Source organism: Haliotis rubra, unplaced genomic scaffold (assembly GCF_003918875.1).
Source record: "Haliotis rubra isolate DU_JTF1 unplaced genomic scaffold, ASM391887v1 Scf179, whole genome shotgun sequence".
Classification (NCBI taxonomy): Eukaryota; Metazoa; Mollusca; class Gastropoda; order Lepetellida; family Haliotidae; genus Haliotis; species Haliotis rubra.
The window spans coordinates 1087221-1107945 of NW_025765769.1; the positions used below are offsets into that span (position 1 = coordinate 1087221).

General features: G+C 37.3%; 1 protein-coding gene and 1 long non-coding RNA gene across 14 annotated transcripts in view; one reads left to right on the forward strand and one right to left on the reverse strand.

Annotated features, from left to right (window-relative positions):
• Positions 1-20725, reverse strand: part of LOC124273272 (disks large homolog 2-like) — a 343312-nt gene that overhangs the window by 80056 nt on the left and 242531 nt on the right. For all 13 annotated transcript variants that reach the window (XM_046708499.1, XM_046708504.1, XM_046708503.1 and 10 more), the window contains 3 exons: positions 20002-20138; positions 17923-18058; positions 1729-1867 (listed from right to left, as the gene is read on the reverse strand). In XM_046708499.1, the coding sequence (XP_046564455.1) occupies positions 1729-1867; positions 17923-18058; positions 20002-20138 (412 nt within the window). The remainder of the gene's footprint in view (positions 1-1728; positions 1868-17922; positions 18059-20001; positions 20139-20725) is intronic.
• LOC124273274 lies at positions 657-17764 on the forward strand. Its single transcript, XR_006897601.1, has 3 exons — positions 657-667; positions 3938-3942; positions 17275-17764. It is a non-coding gene; the product is annotated as an uncharacterized LOC124273274 (long non-coding RNA).

Genomic DNA, 20725 nt, shown 5'->3' on the forward strand with positions numbered 1-20725 from the left:
TAATAATGTATTACAAATATTATTGTTTCAGCAAATACAAACAATAAAGTATTGATAAACATCCGAATCAACAGGTCTTTTTGACTGTAGATGATCTGGGAGAGATAAAGAGTCTAGATGTAGAATGCCTCCAAGTATGCATATTTAGATGTGAAGATAAAGACATTTTGAAGAATGGAACACATTTTCAAAGGACAGAATGCAATAACAGCCTGAAGGAAACAGATCGGAGAAAAAGCTCACTGAATATATTAATAATCTCCATACATCAGTCTCCACACCCCATGCCAACAGACATCTGTCTACAGAGTGAGTGAGTTATTTACACCTCTTTCAGTAACATCGCACAAAATGGCAAGGCATGAATGGCGAACATCTTACCCAAGAAGGGAATCAAATGCCATTTTTGTTTCAATACGTGAACGCCTTATCTGCAAGGCCAACCGGCTAACCTTACAGGTTTCCAAATAACTTATCCAGCTCTTAGGAATATTGTACCGACAGAAAGACTCATTAACATTTATCATATTTATCAAGCTGTCATCAGTCCGTGAGTTTTCCATTTTTTTTGCCACTTCGGATACAATAAGTCACATGGAATATGAGTCTTGGCAATTTTTCTGAATATCGTTAGCATAAATATTTTGATAATGTAACTTCAGAGAAAGTTGCAACAGCAATCAAAGTTTTCTATTAAAACACTTTTTAAATTCTTTTTGACTTCAAAGAGTACTTCTGACTTGAGACTTAATACAGACAAAAATTATCTTTGATGTAGAATTATTAAATGCTTGTCTTGGAGTTAAATGTTAATAGATTCCTAATCAAATGTCACAATCCATCACTGAGGTCTCGTGACTTTATTAATTCCCATAAGGAACAATATATTTGGTGCACATATTAAAAGATATTTTCAGGTCAAGAATTGTCATGAAGTATTTGATTTAGTATGGTACTTTAGTTTGAGGTGGCCACCAAACCATACAGTAGAAACAAAATGAATGTTTGACAAATCACCTGTTCAAATCCTGCATGTGTCTGTAGAGAACGCACACCCTCCCTATCTTAACATTTGTCACAGACAGCAACAGCAGATGAACACTCTGATTGTGATGTATTCAGAGATCAATTGAAAACATTGAAAATCCAAGAAACACAACTGACAATCTTCAGATCACATATCTCTAACTTGTCACAAATTCTCTAATCATCGCAGAGCCCACAGCCTATTATTCTGAACGTTAAACGGCCGACCTCATGACCAATTCTACGGAACTGACACCATAAATCTCACAACTCAATTTTTTAATCCTAAACCCCACATTCAATCATTGTAAACCCAAATGAAAACCCTGGTCGATGTAACCGAGTCCCAATCAACCCCACAGTCAATTCTATTGAACCCAGATCTCAAACACCACAGACAAGTCTATTGATCACAAACTTCAAATAACCCAACCAATTCTGTTGAACCAAAGTCAATCCAACAGCAAATTCTATTGAACCCAGATCTCAAACACCAAAGAAACGTCTACTGATCACAAAACCAAAACACCCCAACCAATTCTATTGAACCAAATTCTACTGAGACCAAACCCAAAACCTCCCAGGCAAACGTACTGTTTCCAAATCCCTGGATTCCTATTAAACCACAGCCCCAAGGTTTGAAGTGGTGAGCAGAGTGTCTGATGGATGGAGATTATACACAAGTGGAGTTGTCTCCCTTACCTGGGAGGTTCCTCAGCTTCTGTCCTTTCCCCGTCTATCCGGTCCGTACTGGAGGCGGCTGTGTTGGGGACTTTTGGCGGCGTCACGGGGAATGGCGATGTGTTGCCGCTCGTTATTGATACCGGTTCGGTGGAATGACCTGTAGAGAAATAACAGAAGAACATTAATGAACAACGATCTTCAATTCAGACATTGGTGTCTTAAATACTCACTTCAGATTAACATTGGACAAAAAATGCTGTCACCAGGAGCTATGTCACTATGAAATTGTGAATATATGATCTTTTTCTCTTGTTTCTCTTCAACGCATCAGCTGTCATGGCTGACCTTGATTCATCCTTTGATATATAAGTGAGTGAGTGAGTGAGTGAGTGAGTGAGTGAGTGAGTGAGTGAGTGAGTGAGTGAGTGAGTGAGTGATGCTGCAGCACTAAATGTAGACTGACCCTTAGTCTCTGAAAATATATGATTTGACAGGAACAAATAACTTTGAGAAACTAAATGCATCTAGATTTCCTGAAACCCCTATCTCACTGGGGCTCCATTCCAATTCAAATGCAGTTGCTTGTTTCCATCAAAATCACATATTTTCAGAGACTAACCATTTGTCAAGGACAAGGGTAAACACCAGATGTATGCAGCATTTAAATCCAATACAATTGCTTGTGACGGGTGAACACAGGAAATGACACATTGCGTGTCATAGGGTTATGTTTGTCGCAGTGAGTGAGTGAGTGAGTGAGTTTTATGTCGCTTTTAGCAATATTCCAGCAGTATCATGGCGGGGGACACCAGAAATGGGCTTCACACATTGTACCCATGTGGGGAATCGAACCCCGGGATTCGGCGTGACGAGCGAACACTTTAACCACTAGGCTACCGCACCCCCCCTGGATATATGAGAGGTGCATGACATGATTCTATTGGGCACAGAGTACAGCCTCCAACAGAAATACAAACTGGGAATAGATACAAATAACTAAAACTGCAACTAAAGTGTAACATAAAACACAAGTTCCACTTGATGCAATAAAGAAGAGTTGTATAGAATGATTAAATTTATCAATAAGGGGTAAAAATTTACAAAATTTTGATGCTTTCTGGTGTCCCCTGCTGTGATATTGCTGGAATATTGCTAAAAGCAGTGTAAAACTAAACTCACTCACTCACTCACTCACTCAGTGCAGTGATGCGACATGAACACAATTTATTCTGATGTAACCTTGAAATATTATCTAAATAGCAAAAAATAAATAAAATAAAAAAATCACACAGAAGTCAAGTTTCACTTTACCCAATATGAGAAGGTACAGTGCGTGGAATATTATGCAATTTAGCAAACTGTATCCACTACCAAGGTAATAACTTATAACTATGACAACCGCGACACTGCAGCTCTCATCAACAGTTTTCCCAAACATCATAAAGAAAAACATAGATGCTGAAGTCTGCCACCCACAGAGCAAATATGAACATTGAGAGAATATAAGCATCAAACAAAGTCAAAATTAATACCATAAAACTGGAAATATAAGTAATGATCATAGCTAGCTTTTTCAAATTGGCTGCCATATCAAGGTGAGGATTTACTAACAGTAAAAGTTCAGTGTCAAAACTTCATGACTCATCAACCATACCATGAACATGACCGTATATGAATGGAGGCATGCAGTTTTGCCATATAGAAATGAACATTCAGAACAGATCATTACGTTTATTCAGTTTTGAATGAAATAAGTTTTTTACATTTTCTGTTGACTGGAGTTAGTATACAAGTGCTTGGTGACATACTTAGTATCTTAATATATTACTGTACACAGGTATTGAGTGAGGTACTTGTACACTCATGATAGTTTGAGAGTAAACTTCCACTTAAGCAGCTCTGTTTTTTCATGAATTTAACATTCTTTTCTTATTAAATTGTATGCTTTGAAACATCCTTTCAAATTAAATTGTGTCACAAATATAGAACTTCCTTATGCATTCTTCAGGAATTCATCATGCATCACAAACAATTGTGGTACAAAGTCCTCCAAGTACTGAGTGTCTCATTCAGGGACTTGGACCTGGTATGTAAACAAGCACCTGTCCCTCATTATAAGGACAGCAGTGTCTCTCCATAAGGCTACAGCAGCATTAAGCACCTGTTATATCAGGGTAGTTCACACTGACAACAACACACACACAGATAGGGATTTCCAGCTTGACAGGTGTGGTCTACCTGTTGACACAGGTATGTTTGTCTCGTTATGGGTACCGTAGTACATCTTAGATGATGTCAGTAGGTGTACACTGCTGTCATATGACAGTGAGTGAGTGAGGCCTTTTGTTGCTTTTGTGAGTGAGTGAGTTTAGTTTTACTCCGCTTTTAGCAATGTTCCAGCAATATCACAGCGGGGGACACCAGAAATGGGCTTCACTGTTGCTTTTGTCTCTTCTACAGCTAATTGCATACATTTAAACTGGGTAAAGTTAATTATTCTTGAGTACAATCAAATATTCTCTGAACCAAAACCATCTGATTATTTCTACAGCTGGACAAATTTGGTTCTTTTCAGATATACCTACCCAAATGTTACTGCTTGACTGAAAACATGCTGTTCAAAAATAGTACTTTATTTCAGAACTTTTACATCAATTGTTTCAAATAAACAAATAAAATAAATAAAAAAAAAATTAAAAAAATTAAATAAAAAAAAAAAAAAAAAAAATAAAAAATAAAAAAAATAAAATAAAAAAATAAAAAAATAATAGCCTGCTTTATATTACAGCCATTTTCCAAACCAATGGACACATTAACATACAAGTCCTGTACAAAATTCATTCCTTAATATCCATTCCACCCAGCACATCCCACAACCAACCTCACTCAGAGCTCATCAACCAATGTGCACTCAACAACACTGTAATGTTAAGTAAATGCTTCTTTCATAACCAGTAGGAATGATATGGTGATATTAAAGGTTTCTCAACATTTACCATAGTGATATACACTTGCTGACTGGTGTAGTATTGAACGTATACACCACATGTCAATCAATAATCACTGACAATAGCTTTAATGACGACAGTGAGTAATAAGGATTGTATCTCTTTCGGAGAAAGTGTTTATCAATACCCACGCAATGTCTAGACAGGTAGGGCTTATTATATACTACTCAGTGTTTGATAGGGAAATAGAATCATTTCTTGGGGAACAGAACAGCTTCCCAGGTTCCATTCTAAAGCAATCTTAGCATTACTACAGTCAAGTCTCTGTTAATACATGGGAATTACGATCACATTAGCATTAAGATGAGGAGCAGGGTGGTGGTTATGAATAAACAGATTGTGCATCTCTTGATGACAGGAATATCTCTTAAAAAAGTTGAGCGTTATAGTTGTTCTTTGTATCTTATACTAAACTTAACCCTTTATATGTTGAGTGGGAAGTGTCCGCCATCCTATGCTACAACAGAGAGGATAGATAGAGGGATGCGAGACAGGTGTACACCACACAGATAATGATAGTGACAGGTTTCATAGTAGACAGGTTATCACAGCCCTCACCATGACCACTGACTACTACAGTCTGGCAGTGACTTGCTAAATGATAAACCCTGGTCTATATGAGTGTTTATCACATAGATGGTTTCATAGCAGGCAGGTTATCACAGCCCTCACCATGACCACTGACTACTACAGTCTGGCAGTGACTTGCTCAATGATAAACCCTGGTCTATATGAGTGTTTATCACATAGATGGTTTCATAGTAGACAGGTTATCACAGCCCTCACCATGCCACTCACCATGACCACTGACTACTACAGTCTGGCGTGACTTGCTCAATGATAAACCCTGGTCTATAATGATTAACCCTGTTTATCACATAGATGGTTTCATAGCAGGCAGGTTATCACAGCCCTCACCATGACCACTGACTACTACAGTCTGGCCGTGACTTGCTCAATGATTAACCCTGGTCTATATCAGTGTTTATCACATAGATGGTTTCATAGCAGGCAGGTTATCACAGCCCTCACCATGACCACTGACTACTACAGTCTGGCCGTGACTTGCTCAATGATGACCACTGAACCCTGGTCTATATTAACCCTGGTCTATATCAGTGTTTATCACATAGTGTTTATCACATAGATCACCATGGTTTCATAGCAGGCAGGTTATCACAGCCCTCACCATGACCACTGACTACTACAGTCTGGCCGTGACTTGCTCAATGATTAACCCTGGTCTATATCAGTGTTTATCACATAGATGGTTTCATAGCAGGCAGGTTATCACAGCCCTCACCATGACCACTGACTACTACAGTCTGGCCGTGACTTGCTCAATGATTAACCCTGGTCTATATGAGTGTTTATCACATAGATGGTTTGAAATAACAGAGTTTACAGAAATATCACTTTATGTACATCAAGGTATTGTTTAGGTCACCAGGATCATACGGGATTCAAATATTATTGTGGATGTCGTAATGACATCACACTAGAAATGTCAAAGCTGAAGAATTTCATTCGACAATCCTAAAGGTGACCTCAATGGGATGAAGAAATGGTGATAAAGAAATAATGACACTTGCATGTGTGTCACTGTTTCTATTAAATACAGACAGGAATTCAAGCATAACCCTCACTTGGGATATATATGAATTCTGACTCTAGTTTAGTGAAATCATGACATACATGCTCATATGATAATTAGTACACAGTGACTCTCACTAATAAACAGTTGGACCCGATGTCATTGAAATGGGGTCTCTGGGTGATCATTTTGACTAACACTTAGTCTCTGAATATAAATCATTTTCAAAGTAAGAAATAATTCCATTCAAATTGAAAAGGAGCCCAAGTGAGATGGGATATTTAGAACCTGAACCTGAGGAAATCTAGACTTGCTTCATTTAGGGCTTTAGCATTGCAGAGAGGGCTAGGCAGTAGGGAAAATAATGAGGTTCAGGGACTGTGAGACAGAGAAGGTGATCACTGTACCAACATCAAATAAAATACCTGTGCGAAGCCCAACACTTACTACGGGAAGGTATTTCCAAGCTTGAATGTAACCTAGGTGACTGAGTGGAGACATTCTGGCAAGGCCTGCCTGCATATTGTGTATCTCATTAGAGATATCAGATAGACTGTATGTACATGGTACACTGTCATTAGATTTAATCACTCTGACACCAGTGGTAGTATCTAGGAAGTATCTGCATCCATTCTTCCTGCTAATGTTCACAGGATGTACAGGATATTTTGTCCCTCCACAGCCCTCTAACCATGGAGACAATTAAGTTGGGGAGGATCTGCAGAGCTGTTCCCTGAACACTGGTCATAAAAATGGTGAAAGAGTAGATAAAAAAAGAAAGAAAAAAGTTTACACGAAAAAAAGAACAGAGAGGGAAGTTCTTAGTTACTGACATTTTTTTAACCCAAACCAATTAACTTGCCAAGGTAGAAAAATATTTCTCTCTGGTAAAATTTCCGAAGGTCCAAAGGATACAATCCCATTGATATATGTATTCACTGAGCAGTTAAAGGGTTAAGTATGAACCAACCTGCTTAACACTTGCTATACAAAGTGACAACCATACCTCATTATAAGACAGACAGGAACAAGAAACTGTCCAAATCCATTATGTGAAACCAGCAACTGACATACCTTGACATAGGTAAAACATTATGCAACATATATCAAAACACAACACAGAGGCATTAATGTTAAAAAAATAAATAAATAATTTCTAGTCTATTTTTTCGAGTAAATATGGTAAATATCAAAGGTTAAAGGTCATGGTGAGTGCATGCATGAACTCTGGTAGGTCAAGGTCAAATTTTCAACAAAACCAGTTTGGGAAGAGCAGCCTGTCATTGTCATGTGTGGAGGCAATGTGAGAGGTGCTATAGATAGTGTAGCCAGTAGGTAATAAAAGTGTTTATCGCTGGGCTGTGGTTTAATTACCAGCTGACAACGAGCCAGTGGAAGTGTCTTGTGGATCAATTCAGGGATGTTTAAAGTAAGAGAAATATAGTTTGCTCAGTGAGAGGTATTGGATTGTGCATCAAACACTCAAGGAATATTTTCATGTCATAAATATTCAAAGGAATAGTTTCAAATGTAGTGTGCGCTATTCAAGGTATTTGTGATTCCGTGAATTATGTACAAGGGTAACTGCTGTATAAATCTTTCTACATTTGAATCAAGAGAAATACACCACAGAAATGCTCCTTCTTCAATATCTAGACATTTATGTTAACAGTGGTTCTGTCTGAATATAAGGAAGCTGTTCAGTTAGTTAGTGTCAAAATGAAACTCCGTATTTGTACATCAACAACATCAGCATTATCTCGTCACAGACATCATTTCAAATGTTGAACATACCCAAATTCTAAGAATGTTAATTTGAGTTCCTCTTTTCAATATTCACTGCAAAATGGATATGCTGAAGATTTAAGAAAAACTTTCAAAGAAAAACTTTCATGGCCTATCTTTATTGCCCCATTTCGCTGCAGCTTCTAAACCAGCCCAGCTTGATCTGATGGCCGTCAGTCCGGGGCGTTATCGTGATACAGTCTGTAGAGTCATCACACAGATGGTGAACAAGTCTTCTCCGTCACTTCAGCTAATGTCATAAAATCATAATTTTCTGCCTCGCAAACATATTACATTACCGTACACAACAGAAAAATATTTGTCCTTTCTTTTTTCATATCAATCTTTCTACTTCTCTCAACGTGCACTATAATCAAAGAATTTCAATTTCCAATTGTATGAGCAAACTTTGTATAATAAATTCTGGCTAAATATATATTTTGTTGTCACAAACAAGGGTTTCCCAATAAATTTAAAGTCTATGTTCAACTTCCTAAATATTTTCAATTCATCCCAGTTTGTTTGTATTTTTCAATTAGATAAATCCCTATAGTTCATCCATTAGATAAATCCAGCTATAGTTCCTCCCATTCCCCATCCGATTAAATCCAGCTATAGTTCCCCCCAATTCCAGATAAATCCAGCAATAGTTCCTCCCATTAGATAAATCCAAATCCAGCTATAGTTCCCCTATTAGATAAATCCAGCTATAGTTCCCCTTATTAGATAAATCCAGCTATAGTTAAATCCCATAGTTCCCCTAGATAAATCCAGCAATAGTTCCCCTATTAGATAAATCCAGCTATAGTTCCCCTCCAGCATTAGATAAATCCAGTTATATTTCCTCCCATTAGATAAATAAATCCAGCAATAGTTCCCCCCATTAGATAAATCCAGCTATAGTTCCCCCTATTAGATAAATCCAGCAATAGTTCCCCCATATTAGATAAATCCAGCTATAGTTCCCCTAATTAGATAAATCCAGCTATAGTTCCAATAGTTCCCTCCCATTACATAAATCCAGCTATAGTTCCTCCCATATTAGATAAATCCAGCAATAGTTCCCCTATTATTATAGTTCCTCCTATTAGATAATCCAGCTATAGTTCCTCCTATTAGATAAATCCAGCTATAGTTCCCCCTATTAGATAAATCCAGCTATAGTTCCCCCTAATAGATAAATCCAGCTATAGTTCCTCCCATTACATAAATCCAGCTATAGTTCCTCCCATTACATAAATCCAGCTATAGTTCCTCCTATTAGATAAATCCAGCTATAGTTCCTCCCATTAGATAAATCCAGCTATAGTTCCCCTATTAGATAAATCCAGCTATAGTTCCCCCCATTAGATAAATCCAGCTATAGTTCCTCCTATTAGATAAATCCAGCTGTAGTTCCCCCTATTAGATAAATCCAGCTATAGTTCCCCCTATTAGATAAATCCAGCTATAGTTCCTCCCATTAGATAAATCCAGCTATAGTTCCTCCAGCTAAAGTTCTTCCCATTACATAAATCCAGCTATAGTTCCTCCCATTACATAAATCCAGCTATAGTTCCTCCCATTACATAAATCCAGCTATAGTTCCTCCTATTAGATAAATCCAGCTATAGTTCCTCCTATTAGATAAATCCAGTTCCCCTATTAGATAAATCCAGCTATAGCTAAATAGATAAATCCAGCTATAGTTCCTCCCATTAGATAAATCCAGCTATAGTTCCTCCCATTAGATAAATCCAGCTATAGTTCCTCCCATTACATAAATCCAGCTATAGTTCCTCCCATTACATAAATCCAGCTATAGTTCCTCCCATTAGATAAATCCAGCTATAGTTCCTCCTATTAGATAAATCCAGCTATAGTTCCCCTATTAGATAAATCCAGCTATAGTTCCTCCCATTAGATAAATCCAGCAATAGTTCCCCCTATTAGATAAATCCAGCTATAGTTCCCCCTAATAGATAAATCCAGCAATAGTTCCCCCTATTAGATAAATCCAGCTATAGTTCCTCCTATTAGATAAATCCAGCTATAGTTCCTCCCATTAGATAAATCCAGCTATAGTTCCCCCTATTAGATAAATCCAGCTATAGTTCCTCCCATTAGATAAATCCAGCAATAGTTCCCCCTATTAGATAAATCCAGCTATAGTTCCCCCTATTAGATAAATCCAGCTATAGTTCCCCCTATTAGATAAATCCAGCAATAGTTCCCCTATTAGATAAATCCAGCTATAGTTCCCCTATTAAATAAATCCAGCTCTAGTTCCCCCAAATCAGATAAATCTGACTGTATCTTCCATATCAGATTAATCTGGCTCTAAGTGGACAAACAGAACAAGTAATGGTGTAATATGTGAACAAAAAAGCATGCAAAAATAGGTTGATGTGTTTTTATTACAAAACTGAAGAAATACAAACTCATATGCTCATACAACTCATCATACATGAAGAGAGCTACCCCGGGGGAGAGGACAGTCGAGGGAGACGGCAGGACGACGCTCTAGGGCATGCTGTGTGAGCTGATGATGGTTGATCAGTATAGGACAGACGATTACAGAATGAAAGACTGAGATTACACATCTACCTAATTTACTTTAATAGTGAGTGAGTGAGTGAGTGAGTGAGTGAGTGAGTGAGTGAGTGAAGTTACAGTAGCTCATGGCAAAGATATCAGTAAGTATTTATTCACGTGGGGAATCAAACCCAGATTTACAGTGTGATGTGCCACTAGGGTTGAACATGCTTTGGTGGGTACACATTGTATAGATCTCAATGACCAGGCCTCATATATAGAAACAAACTGAAGTTTTTACTCAAATTTCAAACTGAGTTTGACAATTTGAAACAGCTGATTATTTAACTCAGCTCCATTTTAAAAATACAAAAGTCCAAACAACTTAAGTAATCTATCCACCAAACTCAAATTGTCTACTATGTTTGAGTTTAATATCGATTTCAGTTCATTCTGGGAAATGCATTTTCCTGCGCTTTCTCAAATTTGAGTAAAAACTGTACCTAAGTTTGTTTCTAGAAATCGGGGCCAGGATCCTATTCTGGGGCTGAACTGGTCCAAGTACCTAGTGGTTACACTGGAGAGGAGCTGGTGCCAAGTGCCGCATGTTTGATGGAAAGGCCACCACTAGTAACTTGTTCTCAATCTCTCACAAGATATGTCTTTACACCTTTCACATTTTATTTCCAAAAATCATTTGTGGAATTGAACCCAGACCTGCGGCATGATGAGTGAACGCTTCAACCACAAGGCTACTTCGCTGCTCAAATCATCTCCTTGTGCACTTATGAATGTCCAAAGTTACCTCTCACAAATGGACAGGCTTTCCATTTATTCTCTGATCAGCTCCATATCCATTGATCCCAAATGCTTTTATTCCCACTCTTACATGCTCTTTCAAAATGATTACATTTAACTCATCACTCACAGACCTTAAGTGATGTCATGTTGTTGTGGCCCATTAAATTGGCAGAATTCTGTCTATTTTTGTTTGAAATGACGAAATAACTGAATTATGTTTCCAAATACTTGAGTTGCTCAAGAATGACTAAAACCCTCGACAGTCGGTAGTCAGCCATGAAAAGTGCACAAATACTCCCTGTTTCAAACTTCCTGGAGCCATCTCGTGGGACCATTTGGTTGTGGATATTTCTATACTTCTTAACTGGGGCTGATATACATTGGATGCTAAAGTTACGTTTGATTAAATTTCACTTTTTTCTCACAATTTCCATTGTTTGAAATACATTTACAATTATCCTAAAAGTTTGCTTATTACCAATAATTAATATAGAATTATCAAAAACTGCAAAATAAACATTCTTAAAAATGACAAAACTGAACTGCTAGTCAAAGGGAGACAACTCTGCATTAGTCTCTCAGAAAGACTTGACACATGGCCCAAACCCATGTCTTGCCTTTGGAAACACCTGCCTGAAATATGCCTAATGATCATGGAGAGACCTCAACAACATTATGAAGCACCCTCACATCTAACTGGAATTTTTTTTAAACACTGAAATATTTGAATAGAGACAGCCGTCAATCAAAAGCTGGCTACATCCATAGTCGCAGCATGTTCTTCAATAGTTCAACATATTTTTATCAAAAGGAACAGAATCTTACAGAAATTGGTGTGTGTTTTTTTTAAGCAGAATCCCTCCTAATGTTTAAACATTTGAAAAGGGTAAGAATGAATTTAATGTAGAGAATCATTACACTGATACTGCAAACATTTTCATCTGAACAATAATTATTGTTTCTTTGTTGAAAACTCCTCAAAGAAGTCACATGCAAAATATCTGACTTTGTTATGCATTCTGAGTTACTGTATCAATTTCATATACTCTAGCCCTGACCATGTATAATGTCTCATTTCTGATTAAAACAACTTTACTTTTATAATATCCTCTATATGGGCCTTTGTACAACCAGAAATTATTGAGAATTTAAAGATTGTAATTTTATATTTTTTTTTCTCATTACTCACGTATTAAATGTGAATATTAGCAGAACATAACTCCAGATTCAAAGACAGGTGAACAGTTAGTATTTTGTCAAGTCACCATGGGCAGCAATGCAGGCTTCAATGCGGCGGGGCATACTACTGATCAAAGAAGTTAGAAAGTCGTGGTCCATGTCCCAATATCGGACCACCTCTTCTTTCATTTCAGCAATATTTGTCAGTTTTTTCTTATTGACACTTTCCTTCTTAAGTCCCCAAACATTTTCTATTGGATTTAGGTCAGGGCTATAGCTTGGCCAATCTAATAATGTCATATTTTGGGTCCGAAACCAGGCCTGTGAATGCTTTGAACAATGTTTTGGGTCGTTGTCCTGCTGGAAAATCCCAAAATTTTCATAGAACACGTGAGCAGATGAAGTAAATGTCCCTCGAGAATATCTGTGTACCGCTCAATGTTCATATTCCCTTCAAATACACAGAGGGGTGTTGCCCCTAACACAGATATGCCACCCCACACGTTAAATTTCGGACTGTACTTTGGGCGCTGATACAAAGGTTTTTCAGCTTGTTTGGTCCAGAATTTCAGTGTATTAGGAAACAGCCACACAGAACTTTCATCTGAGAAAATCACATTATCCCAGTTAAAATTTCTATGCTGTAAGCACCAGTTCAATCTTCGCTCCTTTTGTTCAGGTTTCATGATCGGTGATGGAATTCCTCGACTTTTCTGCCAACCCATTGCATGCAGCTCAGTTCTAATTGTCTCCTTACAGACAGCCGCAGTTCCTCTATCAATCATATCCAGCCTTAAGTTTTCTAGACTCCTTCGTTTGTTTTTAGAAACAAGAATACCAAGCCACCTCCTGTCACTGACAGTCAATTTTCTGGGCCTACCTGCGCCTCTCTGGTGCTCAATGCCATATCCATTTGCAATATTTGTCAAAACACGATAAACAGCTGATCTGATGTCCTTGTTATAATACTCTAAAATCAACTTCCTATTCTCTAAATCATCCATACTGAGGATCACTGAAAATGTCGTCTGCTAGCAAGTAAACAAAGGGGGATAACTCTTCACAAACTAATGAAATAGGATTAACGGAGTTGTCTCTCTTGAATGAAACCAAGCACTTGATAGCTGGTCAAGGTTGTTTATACTAGAAATCCAATTAAACATATTCCTAAATTTCTCAATAATTTCTGGTCATACTATACCTGATTGGCCCTGCATGTGTATATAATGCATCTGTCTGTGTATGATATATCTGTATATACATATTAGGGGCCTTGGTTACCATACAACTGGACTACATCCATGTAAAACATCCACTCATGTATGTGTCTGATGGAAGTACTAGGAAGTGTATGAAATGCAAACATCAACACACATACCTGGAGACAGACACAGAGCTGAAGTTGAAATGTAACAAGTGCAAATGATTACTTCTTTTTTTTTAGCTAACCTCACCAAGCTTCTTGATTACATTAAAATAAAGTTCTAGACTCGGTTCCACAAAACAACCTTAAGCTCTTAAATATTTGTAAGTCTATGTCTATTGGACATACATATCACTTTTGACAGCCGTAGCCCAAAGATCACTTGCTGATTGGAAACGGACAGTAATTGAGCAAAGTAGAATTCTCTTCATTTCTCCTGCAAAGGCAGCCCCGTCCCGTGAAGTGCCTAAAGCTGTGTGGATGTTGCATTGAGAAATTATTGTTAATCATTCAAAATGTCTGTCCACCAACTAGCATCTGTATCATTGTTTGTGTTTGTCATCTTCTACTTGTGCAAAATGGTTTTCACACTCCAGAATTAAAATCCCTTTTCATATGCACTCAGTTCCAGCTTCCATATATAAAACTATGTTCATTAAACAAATTTCCAATATCAATATTTGATTTTAAGGACTTCAACCTTGTGTTTTGTATTGTTTATAGTCAGAGTGTGAGCGAGTTGGGTTTAATACTGCTTTGATCAATATTTAAGTTTGGTCACTGTGTTTCCTGCTAATCTGAGGATCCTGACATGTGTAAGGGAGGCAACTCTGCAGTGACTTACATGGCTGGGACACCTGTGAGTGAGTGAGTTGGCTTTATAGCTGCATTTAATACTATTCTAGTTCAACTAAAGCTGAAAGTGATGGACGCTTTACACTTTGGTGAAACCCATCAGCGTGGTCAAGGTCAACTGGGATTTGAACCTACTCATCAGTAGACTGTACAGCAATGCACCTTAGTCACTGGGCTACTTGTGTCCCCCTTAGAAACACAGGGATCTGTATGTTCAAATGTACGATCCCCCTCAATTTCAAACAATGGGATCTCCATATATAAATACACAATCCCCTTCAATATCAAACACAGGGATCTCCATGTTCCATGTACAAGATCTCCCTCAATATCCAACACGGCTCCTCCGACAACCGATCCCTCCACCAGTCGCATCAACGCCACCAACATCCCTCTCCAACCATACAATGACAATGTCAAAGATACAAAACAAGCATGCTTAAGACAATAATTCCACATGTCATGCACAAAGAAAGAACTATGATTTGAAACAAGAAATGGCAAATTGTTTTTAGTATTTTGCAAAGACGATATTAGTCAAGCCAGCATACACCCGGTTGTAGATTTGACATTGTTGGACAAGTCTAGGTTAATCGTTGCTAAGACAGTTGGTACAGAAACATAAAGTCACTTTTCTGTTAATACTGTGATAGAGAGAGTGAGAGTAGAATTGTAAGAAAATTAGAAAATTACAGTTATAGAAAAGTGACTTTACCTATTACAAAAATAAACAACAAAATTGTTCATCAACACATATTTATTAACAAACAATAGAAGTACAAAAAGTTGTGAGAAACGTACATAAATTATAGATGTTGATGAACCAATAGGTCTAGTACACACTAAGGTTATATGCTGGCTTGATTTAATTAACAAAATGAAAAAACGGATATATCGGCTTACTGGCTGAGGCATTGCCATAGATACACATTTAGAATTTCATTCATTTCAAACATATGATTTAAGCATTATACTAGGGGATAATATTAATTGGGAGTAAACATTCATGTCATCTTTGGCAAGAATCAACTATGACTTAATAATATCAAATTGAAATATTTCATGAAAAACAATTCACAACCAATATGCCTTACCCATTGAAAATATGTGTCTCAAACTGCAGTCAAAATGTTTGAATATCTTTTGAAAAATTACTTATTTGTCAAGCCATACACAGTAGCAAAAGCAACTCTGAGGGTTCTTACATTTTAAATACAAAATTTAAACATAAAATCTACTTAAATTAAAAATCTCCCTTCCCGTTAGATGCGACTCAGATTTCAGAAAGGACATCAAGAACTGACAAACATTTGAGACACAACATTTTGAACACCGAGAAAAAAATAACAAAACAGACATGCAATTTATTATGGAATGTACAAAATACAATATGGCTGCCTAATGGTGGAAAATATAGGTGTGGTATAACAACTATATCACATAGCTTTGTAACACCATCAACAAATATTTTGATATGTCTTCAACGTGATAAAGTTGACATTCTGTAATGAATAACATGTTACTTACAAGCCTATGATTTTGATTTAAGCATAGATAAACAGCAAAAGGGAATGCTACGAAGGATGGATAAAAATTCTATTTTTCTGTTTATTTTAGAGTTAAACAACATCACAATATGTTTCTGTGAATTATATCAATACCACAAAAGAGGTAGACAGGAAACAAACAAATAAACATGTAGTTCTAGACAATCTACTGCTAAGCTACTCTTCTCATGGTGAACATGTCACATTGGAAAAATCAGAGCAATGATAAAAAAATACTTAATATATTGAAAAAATTGAGCAATGTAGAATGCCAAAAAATTCATATATCTTTTTTTATAATTGATATTAAGAAAAACAATAGAAGAATATATTTGAATAAAAATACAAGTCTGATGATATTTAGAAGCATTTTATATCTTAATTAGACATACACATAGGAAGAAATTTCACAAAAGGCGAAAGTGAAATTCAGATTATGGAGGCAATATATGGAGAATGCCGTCGTTAGAGATAAATAAATCAGACTGTGTTCACCTGGCAGTGTTGCAAAATGCCAACAATTACAAAACGGCAAACATTACTGAACATCTTTACAATCAACAACCTATATCTTCCATACTGACACAGTAAGCACCATGTTTCCATTGCAAATAAAAAGGCCTACCCCTTTGTAAATGTTCCATACACAGATTAAATACCAGTAGTATCCAAAGCAAACATCAAATGAAAAGATAACCCCCCACCCCCTCAAATAAACTCTACTTATATTGATTCTACATTAATTGTACTAATACTTATGCTTTTTGTACTAAACTCCACATCATGCATTTGATACAAAGTGTCCTAATACTCTTTTCTTGAAAATACCTAAATTCAGTTGTTATTTCCAGTACTTATTATGTATATAATTATCTCCATTGATAACATACTTAATATAAATTTATTTCTATCCAAGACTAAGTGTTTTTTTAACATTTTTCGCAATTTTCCAGTAATATATCATCAGTGACAACAGAAATGGGATTTACAAGTGGGAATCAAACCCTGGCCTTCAGCATGACAAGCCAACGCCTTAACCACTAGGCTACCCATCACCTCTTTGTTCATCCTTCAGAGACAGAACTCAAAAGTTAAGGCACTCACCTACCTGTTCAAGTATATATCAACAGAACCTTAACTGACCAAATTGTATCAATGTTTGCTTAGTCATAATTCCTCCAGTGAGTGCGGACATTCAATAATTTATCTGCATCATTTATAATAGGTCCAATGTTTTCAACCATAAAAACTGTCGAAGACTATCATCATTAGAAGGTCAGGAGATCAGCTAACCAATGCCTTGAACTGATTCATATTTCAAAATGATAAATTACTCAGAGGTGGAAACAGACTTGGTCTGCAATATCTCAGTCAAATGCTGAAAGCTCCATTTAAAAAGATATGGAATTAGCATGATCCCTTGCAGGGCTACCTTTAGAGATTGGGAAAGTGCCATTTTAAATGTGACATGATACAATTTACCTTTGATCTTATACTGCTACTCTGTACAGTAATAAACCTAGATTAATCACTGCTCTGGCTTGTCTTCTACAATGGAGGGTTCCAACTGAACAATCAGCTTAAATCCCTCTCGGGACACAGGGCAACTGACACAAACACTATGTCACAATGACCCAACTAGGTCGCTACGACATTCACGTTGCTTGACAACCATGAGTGGACATTGCATGCACCGTCGATGGACAAATGAAAACTATTCTGAACCTGTGAGGGATGGAGGGTCGTGGGTGTCTGGGAGATGGGAGAGTTTGGCCACCGTCAGGCGCACCACCTCCATCGTTGACTTCAGAGCTGCGACGGCCTCCTCATGTGTCACATCTTCCAAGTTGTCATCGTTCACCTGACAACACAGAGACAAAGGAGGGCTGAAGTTCCAGTAGGTATAGCAATAGCGGTAGAATGCCATCATTAGGAAAATTATATTAGATCATAACTCATTTCATTTGTTTGTTTTAGTTAAATACATGCTCAGCAATATTCCAGCTGTATGGCGGTTTGCTGATTTCTGGACCAGACAATGCAGTGATTGACATCATCAGCATCGTTCAACACAACTGGGGTACGATGACAGGCATCAACCATGAACGTCATCTGACGACCTGATCCATTTGGATGCCTATTTTGACCAGCACAGGCTGCACTCATGCACCAATGAATGCCCTCAAGTGGTCATACAGAAGACTAACATGTGACAAGAAATAGCTTCCCAGAGGCCAATTCTAAGCCTTAGGGAAACAATGAGGAAATCCTTAACCCATTCAACACTGTAGGCCAAGACATCACGAGTCCCCAGACACCGTAGGCCGGTAAACCGTCCAGGCAGTAGTCGCATCAAAATTATATATAATTTTAGGAACCTAACTAACATATGATTCTTTTATCAAATCTATCACTTTTCACAATGTCTGAAAACACTTGTTCAATTTCAAATGACCATATATTATCGACAGTATTAGAATTATAAACTGAAAAGAAAACAGAAAAAACCCACAATTCTCGGACACATGCTTTGGCAGCAGGTCCACAATAACATTGTCAAAGAGCAAAGTAACGATGTTTCGAGGAAATCATTAAATAAATTGAATAAACTAATGAATAAAATCAACAACAGCATTCATAAAAGATGTCAAACGTACATATAAAATTACTATTTCCATCTTTTTGTGCGATCATGTAATGTAAGTTAAGTCACTGACAAGTGACATCTAGGCTCTTGCCGCCTCAATCTTCACGCTCGGACACGATGTTTAATGTGAAAATATATGAATGAAGAATTTTTGTCACAGGTCATAACCTAGCACGATACGTCCAATAAGTTCCATAATTTACGTATAGGTAGCGATTTCTTGCTTAATATGTTCAAAATAGCATTATTTTACCCAAATTTTTCGTCTAAATCTACAAGTTTTCGTTTACGAGGACAGTATCCATTGCCGTAAAATGATTGGCTGCCTTAGGTCACGTGTCTGATTTTGACCAATCACGACCCTTATAGCAGACTGTGGCGAAAAAGCATCATTAGAAACCAATCTTTATCCAATAAATCGCTTCTTACAACTGTGAAAATACACTCGGCAAGGGTACAGTGATATTGTTGATGTTCAGAGCTTTCGAACGATACCCGACATCAAACGATTCGCCTCCCATGTTATTCATACGAAGCTTCGAAAACAGAGATATTTTCCGTTTGTTGTGTCATTTACCGAGTGGAAAGCCACTGATATCGGGAAATAGGCAACCATATATATTATTTAAGAAATCTTTTTATAATAATTTTCTGATTACGTAAAAATGAAAATTTAAACGAAAAAGGCACGGGCATGTTATGACATGTCACAAATGGAAAAAAATCGCCATAGTTTTGGCTTCTTTCGTGGTTTATCTGGACATTATAAATGAAAGCTTGCATTTTCATTACAAAAAGAAATCTATTTAAGTTGTAGTTGTATTATTTGAATAACATTATAAAAATAAACTTCATATTTATCAACAGTGGGATTAGATCTTTTAAATGGTATATGAGATGTAGTAGCAATAACGTTTTACAAGCTTATAATTTCCTTCATAAAGACCTTAGAGTCTCTGGGAAATCGGTGTCATGGCAGTAAATGCCTCTGGTTGACTTTGTGTTGAAAGAGTTAATGATGGGTAAAAACTTTTAGAATTTGGATATATCACTACACTCCAATGTTTGGTAAAACAACATGATGGCCACAAATGAAGGATGAAAATCTTGACAAATCTGATCCTGCAACAACCAAGGGAAGCAGTTCATCTACTTACAGCCATAAGTCTGTCGCCAGTTTCCAGTCTTCCATCCTGTTCTGCAGCGCCACCCTCAATGATCTTTGTCACGAAGATGCCATTGTCTCCCGGAATGTGTTGGTTGCCTTGGCCACCAGCGATGCTGAAACCCAGACCTGAAACACACAGCATACAGTTAGATGTGTAGGGTACTGAACTGACAGTCCCCCAGTCTGAGGAAATCATGAAGGGCCAGTGACGTTTATATGTGGACTACAACTTGTACCATTAGGAATTTTTAAAACTAGCCCCCAATGTTCTGTATTATATGTTGCACCAAGTGCCTAGATTGGTTGGTTGGTTGTGGTGAACGCCATACTCAGCACTATTCCAGCTATATGGCGGCAGTCTGGACCAGACAATCTAGTGATCAACAGCATGAGCATTGATCTACGCAATTGGGATACAATGACATGTGTCAACCAAGTCAGCGAGCCTGACCACCCGATCCTGTTAGTCGCCTCTTACGACCAGCATAGGTTACTGAAGACCAATTCTAGCCCGGATATTCACAGGTCCAAAGACAAAAGCTCACTTGACTTTCTGTCAGGTGAGTCAACAACTCAAGTGACAGTGACCTTGACCAAAGGCCATTGAAGTTTGGATTTTGGTGTCTAAATGATTCCTTAGAACAGGTGGTACAATTCTTAGGAAATAACACCAGGCTCTGCAGCTCACCTAATAACAAATCAAATATATTGAT